The sequence below is a fragment of the Colobus angolensis genome, unplaced genomic scaffold (assembly GCF_000951035.1).
Source record: "Colobus angolensis palliatus isolate OR3802 unplaced genomic scaffold, Cang.pa_1.0 Scaffold169, whole genome shotgun sequence".
NCBI lineage: Eukaryota > Metazoa > Chordata > Mammalia > Primates > Cercopithecidae > Colobus > Colobus angolensis.
Window position 1 is genome coordinate 656,616 of NW_012114810.1, and position 11,882 is coordinate 668,497.

At 42.2% G+C, this 11,882-nt stretch overlaps 1 protein-coding gene across 1 annotated transcript in view; it reads left to right on the plus strand.

The window, feature by feature from the left end:
* Nucleotides 1–11,882, plus strand: part of RPRD2 (regulation of nuclear pre-mRNA domain containing 2) — a 126,929-nt gene that overhangs the window by 96,822 nt on the left and 18,225 nt on the right. Inside the window, exon 8 of the mRNA XM_011937954.1 lies at nucleotides 9,152–9,434. Within this exon, the coding sequence (XP_011793344.1) occupies nucleotides 9,152–9,434 (283 nt within the window). The remainder of the gene's footprint in view (nucleotides 1–9,151; nucleotides 9,435–11,882) is intronic.

The following is an 11,882-nucleotide window of genomic DNA, read 5'->3' on the forward strand; positions in this document are numbered from 1 at the left end:
GCCTCCCAAAGTGCTGGGATTACAGGCATGAGCCACCGTGCCCAACCAGGGAACTTCTTTTTATTCCCCCAAGAAAGGGAGAGAGGTAATAAGTGGGCATGTGTCTAATGACCTCTGAAAGAAACTGGTTCATAATGAATTTTTTTTTTAAGTTTTAATCACTGTGTATGGTCATGAAAGTATATGGTACTGTAGGTCCCACCAATCCTACTTCCTAGAAGTGATCCCTTTTAATGCATTTGCTATTTTTTTTCTGGCATTTGCTTCCATACATGTAAATGATTTGCCTATATTGTTCTTTCTTGATTTATCCTATTTTAGAAATAGCTGTTAACTTCCTGATACGACAGATGTGGATTTAGCTTATACTCACCCACCTTTCTCCTTCTCCCAATTTTGTTGTACGATTGTTTTAAATCTGTCATCTATAAATTAAAGGACTGTATTTACTATTTTTTGACCATTAACACTAGACTCCCTACTTCGTAAAATTTGGGTAGTAGCATCCCTATTTGCTCCCATTAGTTTTCATCTATCTGCCCTTCAATTTTCCAACTTCAATCAACTATATTTACTTTTTTTTTTTTTGAGATGGAGTCTCGCTCTGTCACCCAGGCTGGAGTGCAGTGACACTCTCTTGGCCTCACTGCAACCTCCGCCTCCTGGGTTCAAGTGATTCTCCTGCCTCAGCCTCCCGAGTAGCTGGGATTACAGGCGCATGCCATCATGCCTGGCTAATTTTTGGTTTTTTAGTAGAGACAGGGTTTCACCATGTTGGACAGGCTCATCTCGAACTCCTGGCCTCAAGTGATCCATCTGCCTCGGCCTCTCAAAAGGACAGGACCATAGGCATCAGCCACCGTGCCCAGCCAACTATATTTACTTCTGTATTGTCAGAGTTGGTAATATTTATTCTGTTCAGAATATTCTATTCTGTAATCATACTTAATTCTTCTTTGCTACTCTAAAGGTTCGAAAACAATTTTTTTAAAAGCTTACATTATAACCCTGTAAACGTTGTTCATTGCAAGGTTTTGTAGTAACTATAGTTGTACTAGAAGTTTTGGTTTTTTCCTAGAGTTTTGTTTTCTCTTTGTTTGCCCTTGCATAGCCTTTTTAAATTCTCTGTCACACCAGCTATTCTGAATTCCCTTTTCCCCTGGGACCTCCCTACCTGAATTTTCATTCCCTGTCCCCAGTTTAGGTTATTCTCTAAGTCTCAGGCTGAAATAGCTCTTAACTGTTGTCCTGAGTTGAGTCCTCTATTTTCCAGATTCCATGTCTTTTTTTTCTTGGTTTCTCTCATTGTACTGGAGCATTCTCAACTAATTTCCCAAAAAAAGTGTTTGTGAGAGAGAAATTTTGTCTGTCCTTATGTTTAGAAACGTCTTAGCCTGGGCACAGTGGCTCATGCTTGTAATTCCAACACTTTGGGAGGCTGAGGTAGGAAGATCACTTGAGGCCAGGAGTTCAAGATTAGTCTGGGCAACATAGTGAGACTCTTCTGTACATTAAAAGAAGAGAGAAAAGGAAAAATAAATTAAGATGTCTTAGATCATTTATTTTCTACCCCCGCGCAACCCTGAATTGACTAATGGATAAGCAGGTTGATTTTCAGGACATGTATACATTTAATACAGTAAATTTCCTTATAAGTTGCATCTCATGAGTTTTTATATTTAAGTATATCTTTTGCAAACAGCATATAATTGGATCTTGTTTTAGTTTTATTTCTTATTTTTTTTAATCTAGTCTGAAAATCTTTGACTTTGCAGTGTTTAGTCTACTTACTGATATGCTTGGGTTTAAGTCTACCATCTTTCTATTTTTCCTGTGTGTCCTTTTCTTTGTTACTCCTTTTCTGCTTTTTTTTATTAATCAAATAATTTTTAGATTCTGTTTTATCTCCTGGTTTTGCTTGCATGTACTCTCTCTTCCTCTCTTCCTTTCTCCTTCCCTTTTCCTCCCTCCTTTCCTCTCCCTCCCTCCTTCTTTCTCCCTCCTTCCATCTCTCAGATTTCATCTTTTTATAAGGATACCAATCAGATTAGATTAGGGCCCATCCTGATGACCTCACTTAACTTGATTACCTCTGTAGAAATCCTGTCTTCAAATAATTCTGGGGTTCTAGGGGTGAGGACTGTCAAGGGGTGCAGAGAGAGATAATTCACCCATAACATGGCTTCATGTTTTTTATAAATTTTCAAAAATTCTCAGCTGTTGATCTCAATTGTTGTTTCTGTTTCATCTCCCTTCTCTCCTCTTGGAACTCACATTAGTATGTATATTAGATCTCATTGTTGTGTTCCAAATGCCTTTTTTTTAGTCCTTTCTGAATTTTCTATCTTTTATTTCTCTCTCTGCTTCCTTCTAGATATTCTACTAACTAGTCTTGTAATTCATTAATATTTTATTCTGTTAGGCTGGGCACGGTGGCTTACACCTGTAATCCCACCACTGTGGGAGGCCGAGGCAGGCGGATCACGAGGTCAGGATATCCAGACCATCCTGGCTAACACGGTGAAACCCTGTCTCCACTAAAAAATACAAAAAAATTAGCCGGGCGTGGTGGCAGGGTCCTGTAGTTCCAGCTACTCGGGAGGCTGAGGCAGGAGAATGCCGTGAACCCAGGAGGCGGAGCTTGCAGTGAGCCAAGATCGCACCACTGCACTCCAGCCTGGGAGACAGAGTGAGAGTCCGTCTCAAAAAAAAAAAAAAAAATATATATATATATATATATAGTTTCTGTTGAATCTTATCTATGGTTAAACCCATCTATTCTTAGTTGGTTTACTTTTTGGTTCTAGAATTGCCGCTTCAATTTAGAGACGAGTCTCACTGTGTCACCCAGGCTAGAGTGCAGTGGCGCGATCTCAGCTCACTGCAACCCCCGCCTCCCGGGTTCAAGCAATTCTCCTGCCTCAGCCTCCCGAGTAGGTGGAACTACAGGCGCCCACCACCACGCCGGCCAATTTTTGTATTTTTAGTAGAGACGGGGTTTCGCTGTATTGGCCAGACTGGTCTCAAACTCCTGACCTCAGGTGATCCACCTGCCTCAGCCTGTTAAAGTGCTGGGATTACAGGCATGAGCCATCGTGCCCCTCCAGTTGTAGTTATATAATCAGGAAATTAATTGATACTTTGACACACTTATAATCTAATCCTCAGAACCTATTCAAATTGGCCAGTTTTTATAGGAAAAGATGCTATCCAGAATCACAAGTTGCATTCGGTTGTCATCTCTTTATTTTCCTTTGATCTGAAACAGTTTCTTAGCTTTCTCCTTGATTTTCATGACCTAAATGTGTTTAAAGATTACAAGTCAAATATTTTGTGTAATGTTTCCCAGTTTGAGTTTATTTGATATTTCTTTGTGATCAGATTGAGATTATGCATCTTTAGAAGGAATATCACAAAAGTGATTCTGTGTTCTTCATGTTTCGTCTCGTCAGGTGGCATACAAGTTTGGTTTATCTCACTACCTGGAATGTTCCCCTTGATATTCTGATTAATGTGGCATCTTCCAGGTTTGTCCATTATAAAGTTTTCCCTTGGTTAATTGTTATGGGTTAAATTATGCACCCCAAAAAGATGTGTTGAAGCCCTAACCTCCAGTACATGTGAATGTGGCCTTATTTGGAAATAGGGTCTTTGCTGATATAATCAAGTTAAAATGAGTTCACTGGGGTGGGCCTTAATCATCCAATATAACTGGTTGTCCATATAAGAAGAGGGAAACTGGCTGGGTGCAGTGGCTCACACCTGTAATCCCAGCACTTTGGGAGGCCGAGGCAGACAGATCCCTTGAGGTCAGGAATTCAAGATGAACCTGCCAATATGGTAAAACCCTGTATATACTAAAAATAGTAAAAATTAGCCAGGCATGGTGGCAGGCACCTGTAATCCCAGCTACTTGGGAGTCTGAGGCAGGAGAATCACCTGAACCCAGGAGGCAGAGGTTGCGGTGAGCCGAGATCACACCATTGCACTCCAACCTGGGCAAGACAGCAAGACTCTGTCTCAAAAAAAAAAAAAGAGAGAAACTGGAAAACTGGACAGAAGCACAAGGAGAACATCCTGTGACAACATAAGCAGATATTGGGAGCGATGCAGCTACAAGCCAAGAACATCAAGGATTGATGGGCACCACCAGAAACCAGGAAATGGCAGGAAAGAATTCTGCCCAGTGTCAGAGAGAGCGCAGCCTGCTGACATCTTAATTTTGAACCACTAGCCTTCAGAGACAATAAATTTCTATTGTTTTAAGCCACTCATTTTGTAGTACTTAATTAACCACTGCCCTAAGAAACTAATATACCAATTAATGAGTGTTTGTGAGGAAGTATTTTGAAACTATGTAAATATCTTGTTCCTTACCAGACTTTCGATGTATTCATTTATTTATATGAATGGACTTGAATCCTATTTACTCAGTGTTTTAATTCATTACTACTAATATTTACATTGATGCTCAGATTGACAAAGATTTGGTCAATGTGAGCTCCTTTCTGTGTTCTTTTGACATATCCCTTTTATTTATTTATTTATTTATTTTTGTAAGACGAACTTTCACTCCTATTCCTCAGGCTAGAGTGCAGTGGCACAATTTTGGCTCACTGCAACCTCTGCCTCCCAGGTTTAAGCAATTCTCCTACCTCAGCCTCCCAAGTAGCTAGGATTACAGGCATTCGCCACCATGCCTGGCTAATTTTGTATTTTTAGCAGTGATGGGGTTTCACCGTGTTGGCCAGGCTGGTCTTAAACTCCTGACCTCTCAGGTGATCCACCCGCCTCTACCTCCCAAAGTGCTGAGATTACAGGCGTGAGCCACTGTCCCCGCCTTTTTACACTTCTAATTGCTTTTCTAACAGTGTAAAGCCTTGCTCCCTGTCTTCAATATATTTACTCTTTTTTTTGTTTTTTTTTCCGAGATGGAGCCTCGTGCTGTCACCCTGGCTGGAGTGCGGTGGCACAATCTTGGCTCACTGCAACCTCCGCCTCCCAGGTTCAAGCGATTCTCCTGCCTCAGCCTCCTGAGTAGCTGGGACTACAGGCACATGCCACCACGCCCAGCTAATTTTTGTATTTTTAGTAGAGTCGAGGTTTCACCATATTGGTCAGGCTGGTCTTGAACTCCTGACCTCATGATCTGTCTGCCTTGGCCTCCAAAGTACTGGGATTACAGGCGTGAGCCACCATGCCTGGCCTTAATATTTTTACTTAATCAGTTGTGGCCAGTCTCCCAGCACTTCCATCTCTCTCCAGCCACCTTTATGGATTTTCTTTTTATCCTGCTTATACTCCAACATCCTTTGCAATTCCTCCCTCCTATGCAGACATTTTTCTCATTTTTGGGTCCATTCTCTCTAAGCCACTGAGTTTTTTCCCTCAGCTCCAGCTAATGAGTTTAGGACTGAATTGTTCACAAAGGAAAGGAAAGAAATTTTTCACTATTTTCATGAGCATATTAATCATAGCTGTTTGGGTTTTGTCATATAGTTCCAATATTGGCTTCACCTGTTATGGGTATATTCGTGGTGTTTGGTGTTTTTGTTTTGTTTTGTTTTGTTTTGTTTTGTGCCCAGAGGTAGTTGCTAATGTAGTGTCTGCATTTTCTTTTTAGCTATTTAGACCTATCTCTTAGCATGTCTGCTAATTTTTTATTGAATGCTGAACATTAAAAGATTATGGAGTCTCTGGATGATTTTTCTCCCTCCAGAGACAGTTCACCCTTCTTTTGCTAGGCAGATGTTGAGGCTGATCATATTAATTAAATCTGAAACCTAACTCACTTGAGGCTGAATTGCAGTTTGAGCAAGCCCTGCTTCTGGAATGTAGATTTTTCCCACAGAGAGCCTGGAATGACCACTAAGCCCCCTTCTCCATGGCATGATTTAAACTCTCTAGTCCTTGTTTCCTCATCACCATGAGACCACTGCTTTTTCGAAGGTGTTCTGCTTGGCTTCTTCCCTCTCAAGCCGCTCAGAATTCAGCAAATATCATGAAGGAAAAATTGTTGAGCCAGTTCTCTCTTTCCTCTTTCATCAGAATCTTGGCCTTTCAGGTCTCTAATTTTTGCCTGTTAAGATCAGCAAGACTGTTAAAAACTCTGCTTTTTTTCTCTTTAATAGTGGCCCTCTCTTGTCCTTTTTGCCTTAATTCTCAGCTTCTTGCCTAGCTCCCCAGAATCAGCAGAACCCTAAGAGAAAATAATGTCAGCTTAGCTCTCCATGCTTTCCCTCTGATAGTATTTGCCACTTAGTTTTTGGTAGCCTTAGCACTCTCCAGTACATTCAAACAAGTGTGTCTATGTATCTGGCTTTTCTACTTGTTCTTGATGAGAGCATTAGTCTACTATAAGCTACTCAGTTATATCAAAACCAAAAAGCTAGATTCTAATGTGTTCGTATCTTTTTAAAAATAATGCTTCTTGGCTGGGTACAGTGGCTCACAGATGTAATCCCAGCACTTTGGGAGGCTGGGGCAGGCAGATCACCTGAGGTCAGGAGTTCGAGATCAACCTGGCCAACATGGTGAAATCTTGTCTCTACAAAAAATAGAAAAATTAGCCAGGAGTCGTGGTGTGTGCCTGTAGTCCCAGCTACTTGGAGGACTGAGGTAGGAGGATCACTTGAACCCGGGAAGCGGAGGTTGCAGTGAGCTATGATCGTGCCACTACACTCCAGCCTGTGTGATAGAGCGAGACCTTGTCTGAAGTAAAATAAAATAAAATAAACGTTCTTGAATTTACAAAACAAAATGATAATCTAATGGTCATTGACTCTCAAAAAATGAAAAATTCAAAAGATAACTTTAAAACATTAGCAATTAAGACCATCAGGACATCTATAGGAATTAAGCCAAGTGGTCAGTATTAACATGAACAGTGGAAAGTCATATTGATTGTATGTGCCCTTGATACGGTGTGATCACAGTAGCAATTTACCTCTGTGGCCTTCCGCCGAAAAACTTTTTACCCCAGTCTAGCCTTGAGAAAAATATCAGTCAAATCTCATTTGACAATCTACAAAATACCTGACCAGTACTGTTGAAAACTGTCAAGATCGTCAAAACCAATGAAAGTCCAGGCCGGGCACGGTGGCTCATGCCTGTAATCCCAGCACTTTGGGAAGCCGAGGCGGGCAGATCACAAGGTCAGCAGTTCAATACCAGCCTGGCCAACATGGTGAAACCCCGTCTCTACTAAAAATACACAAATTAGCCAGGCGTGGGGGCGCGCACCTGTAATCCCAGGTACTCAGGAGGCTGAGGCAGGGGAATCGCTTGAACCCGGAAGGCAGAGGTTGCAGTGAGTCAAGGCCACGCCACTGCGCTCCAGCCTGGGTCGTGACAGAGCAAGACTCCGTCTCAAAAAAAAAAAAAAGAAAATCCAGCAAAGTATCACAAACAAGAGGAGTCTCAGGAGAAAGGAGACATGACTACTAAATGTTCTGTGGTATCTTGGATGGGATCCTAGGTTAGAAAAGGACATTAGGTAAAAAAAAAAAACCTGAGGAAATCTGAAGTATGGACTTTTCATAATTATCAATATTGGTTCATTAATGTGACAAATGTATCATACTAATATTAGATGTTAATAATAGGGAAAATTGGATATAGGGTATATGGGAACTATCTTTGCAATGATTTTCTAACACCTAAAACTTCTTTTACAACAAATTGTATTTTTGTTTTGAGATAGGGTCTCTCTTTGTCACCCAAGCTGGAGTGCAGTGGTGTGATCACTGCTCACTGCAGCCCTGACCTCCTGGGCTCAAGCAGTCCTCCCACCTCAGCCCCCTGAGTAGCTGGCACTACAGACAGCTGGGACTATAGGCACATGCTACCATGCACAGCTGATTTTTTATTTTTTTGTAGAGACAGAATCTCACTATGTTGCCCACGCTGGTCTTGAAATCCTGGCTTCAGCCGGGCGCGGTGGCTCAAGCCTGTAATCCCAGCACTTTGGGAGGCCGAGACGGGTGGATCACGAGGTCAGGAGATCGAGACCATCCTGGCTAACACAGTGAAACCCCGTCTCTCTCTACTAAAAAATACAAAAAACTAGCCGGGCGTGGTGGCGGGTGCCTGTAGTCCCAGCTACTTGGGAGGCTGAGGCAGGAGAATGGCATAAACCCGGGAGGCGGAGCTTGCAGTGAGCTGAGATCCGGCCACTGCACTCCAGCCTGGGCGACAGAGCGAGACTCCATCTCAAAAAAAAAAAAAAGAATCCTGGCTTCAAGTGATCCTCCTTGCCTCAGCCTCCCAAAGTGCTGAGATTACAGACATGAACCACCAGACCCAGCCCCTGTTTTTTAAAACAATAGCCTTTGACCTCCCAGGCTTTGTTTTATTTTTGGATTTTATTATTATTATTATTATTATTTTTTTTTTTGGTCTGTCTCATTTCTTGCTGTATCTCCAGTACCTAGAAGATACATTTAGGTTTTCAATAAATATTGGTTGGTTGGATAGATAAACAGGAGCAAGGGAATAGAAAATACAGATAACTGCTAGGTTTCTAACTCCGGCAACTGTGTGGACGGTAATACTCACTTAGGGAGTATAAAAAGCAGAAACTAGAAACTCCTGCATGCTTGACAGATGATATATTATCTTGTTTTGTGCCAGCAGTGTACATGGTTAATAATAATCAGAAAATCTAATCAGAGTCAAAATGGGTGGCCAGAGATGGCAGTGTATGCCTGCAATCCTAGCATTTTGGGAGGCTGAGGTGGGAGGATCACTTGAGCCCTGGAGTTCAAGACTAGCCTGGATAACATAGCAGGACCTCATCTCTCTTTTAAGAAAATACAATTTTATTTAAAAAAAAAGGGGGGCGGCCAAGCATGGTGGCTTAAGCCTGTAATCCCAGCACTTTGGGAGGCTGAGGCGTGTGGATCACTTGAGGCCAGGAGTTCGAGACCAGCCTGGCCAACATGGTGAAACCCCATCTCTACTAAAAGTACAAAAATTAGCCAGGCATGGTGATGTGTTCCTGTGGATCCAGCTACTTGGAAGGATCACTTTAGCCCAGGAGGCGGAGGTTGCAGTGAACTGAGATCATGCCACTACACTCTAGCCTGGGTGACAAAGTGAGACTAACTTTTTGGTCTTTTTCCAAGGAGTAAACTCCTTTTTTCTCTTCTAGGCATATAAAACCTTTGCTAACCGAGTAAACAATTTAAAGAAGAAGTTGGATCAATTGAAGTCAACCCTTCCAGATCCTGAAGAATCACCAGTTCCTTCCCCAAGCATGGATGCTCCCTCCCCGACTGGTTCTGAGTCTCCTTTTCAGGGAATGGGAGGTGAGGAATCCCGGTCACCAACCATGGAGAGTGAGAAATCTGCCACACCTGAACCCGTGACAGATAATCGTGATGTGGAAGACATGGAACTCTCAGATGTGGAAGATGATGGGTCAAAAATCATTGGTATGTCCTTATGTGATTAATAGACAACTTATTCCTTATCTGTTTTGCCTTCCCAACAATGAATACGTCACAGGCAGGTATTAAAAGATAGTTCATTTCTTAAAAGATAGACCACCAAGGTAGCATTATAGTCTCTAGAGCAGTTGTTGAGGATTTGATATGCCAAATGTGTTAAGAATCATTGCTCGTTATCTGCATTGTTAAAATGGTAGCTACTAGGCCATGGGCAGTGGCTCATGCCTGAAATCCCAGCAGTTTGGGAGGCCGAGGCAGGCGGATCACCTGAGGTCAGGAGTTCAAGACCACCCTAGCCAACATGGTGTAACCCTGTCTCTCCTAAAAATACAAAAATTATCCGGGTGTGGTGGCAGGTACCTGTAATTCCAGCTACAAGGGAGACTGAGGCAAGAGAATCGCTTGAACCTGAGAGGCAGAGGTTGCAGTGAGCTGAGATCATGCCATTGCACTCCAGGCAGGTGACAGAGCGAGACTCCGTCTTGGGGAGATGGTGTGGGGAAAGTAGCTACTAGCTACCTGTGGCTAAGCATTTGAAATGAAGATTGTCCAACTTGAGACGTGCTGTAAATATAAAATACACATTGAGGCCGGGTATAGTGGCTCATGCCTGTAATCTCAGCACTTTGTGAGGGTGAGGTGGGCAGATTGCTTGAGTCCAGGAGTTTGAGACCAGCCTGGGCAACAGCGAAACCCCGTCTCTACAAAAAATATAAAAATTAGTCAAGCGTGGTGGCATGTGTCTATAGTCCCAGCTGCTGGAAAGGTTGAGGCAGGAGAATCACTTGAGCCTGGGAGGCAGAGGTTGCAGTGAGCCAAGATCATGTCACTGCACTCAGCCTAGATGACAGAGAGAGACCCTGTCTCCCAGAAAAAAAAAAAAAAAAAAAAAAAACACCAGACACATTGGAGTCCAGAAACTAGGCCGAGCACGGTGGCAAAAACTTAATACTCTCCCAAAGAGTTAAAATATCTTTTTTTTTTTTTCTTTTTTTTGAGACAGAGTTTCGCTCTTGTTGCCCAGGCTAGAGTGCAGTGGTGCGATCTCCAGCTCACTGCAACCTCCGCCTCCTGGGTTCAAGCAATTCTCCTGCCTCAGCCTCCCAAGCACCTGGGATTACAGGCATGTGCCACCACACCGGGCTAATTTTGTATTTTTAGTAGAGACAGGGTTTCTCCGTGTTGGTCAGGGTGGTCTTGAACTCCCAACCTCAGGTAATCCGCCTGCCTCAGCCTCCCCAAGTGCTGGGATTACAAGTGTGAGCCACCGCGCCTGGCTTAAAATATCTCATTAATAATTTTTATATTTATAACACTGAAATGAAAATATTTGGGATATATTAGGATGGATAAAATAGATTTTTTAATTACATGTTTCTTTTTATTTGTTTGTTTTTAAGAGAGAGAATCTCCCTCTGTTACCCAGGCTGGAGTGCAGTTGCGCAATCTCAGTGCACTGCAACCTCCATCTCCTGGGTTCAAACGATTCTCCTGCCACAGCCTCCCGAGTAGCTAGGACTGATTTTAGGTGCATACCACCACACCTGGCTATTTTTTGTATATTTAGTAGAGACGGATTTTCTCCATGTTGGGCAGGCTGGTCTCAAACTCCTGACCTCAAGTGATCCGCCCGCCGCAGCTTCTCAAAGTGCTGGGAGGTGGACTTGAGCCACCATGCCTGGCCCTGGTTCTTTTTTTTTTTAATTTGGCTGCTGGAAAATTTAAACTTACGTATGTGGCATATGTGGCTTAAATTGTATTCATGTTAAATAGCACTGTTTTGGGATGAGGGGTCACTTTTACTGGAATTCCTTATTCTCTATCACTTTTGACCATCAAGAATTCCAAAGTCAGTTTGTTAATCACACTTTCAGAAACAACCTGAATTGGTGAATTGTTTCTCTTGTATCCCCAGCCTTTATAAATCTTATTAGATAATTTGACTCCTGTTGAATTTAATGCATTATTGATATAGCCTTTAAAACATTAAAAAGAATTATTCAAGGTGATCAAGAGTTAAAACGTTGTAGTTTCAAATTAGTTAGTGCCTGATTGCACCCCCCAATAGGGCAATTTCAGGAAGCCAGAGGAAAATACAGTGAACACTGTAGAGGTTCTGTTTCTAAGAACAGAAGTTCTTGGAAAGTTCTCAGGTTAATAACATACTTCTTCAGTTGTACAAATTTAACACACAAATACTAAGAAAATGCAAAGGAATCATTGAAAAGTAAGATACAAGATAAATCCTGGAAATTGCATTTTTTCTTGTTTTTTTTTTTTTTTTTTTTTTTTGTGAGAAGGAGTCTCGCTCTGTCGCCCGGGCTGGAGTGCAATGCAAAGACTACATTACTGTGCCCACCAAGAACCAAACCACCCCACCCAACTGACACTACAGGATGCATCTACAGGAAATTGTTTTTTTTTTTTTTTTTT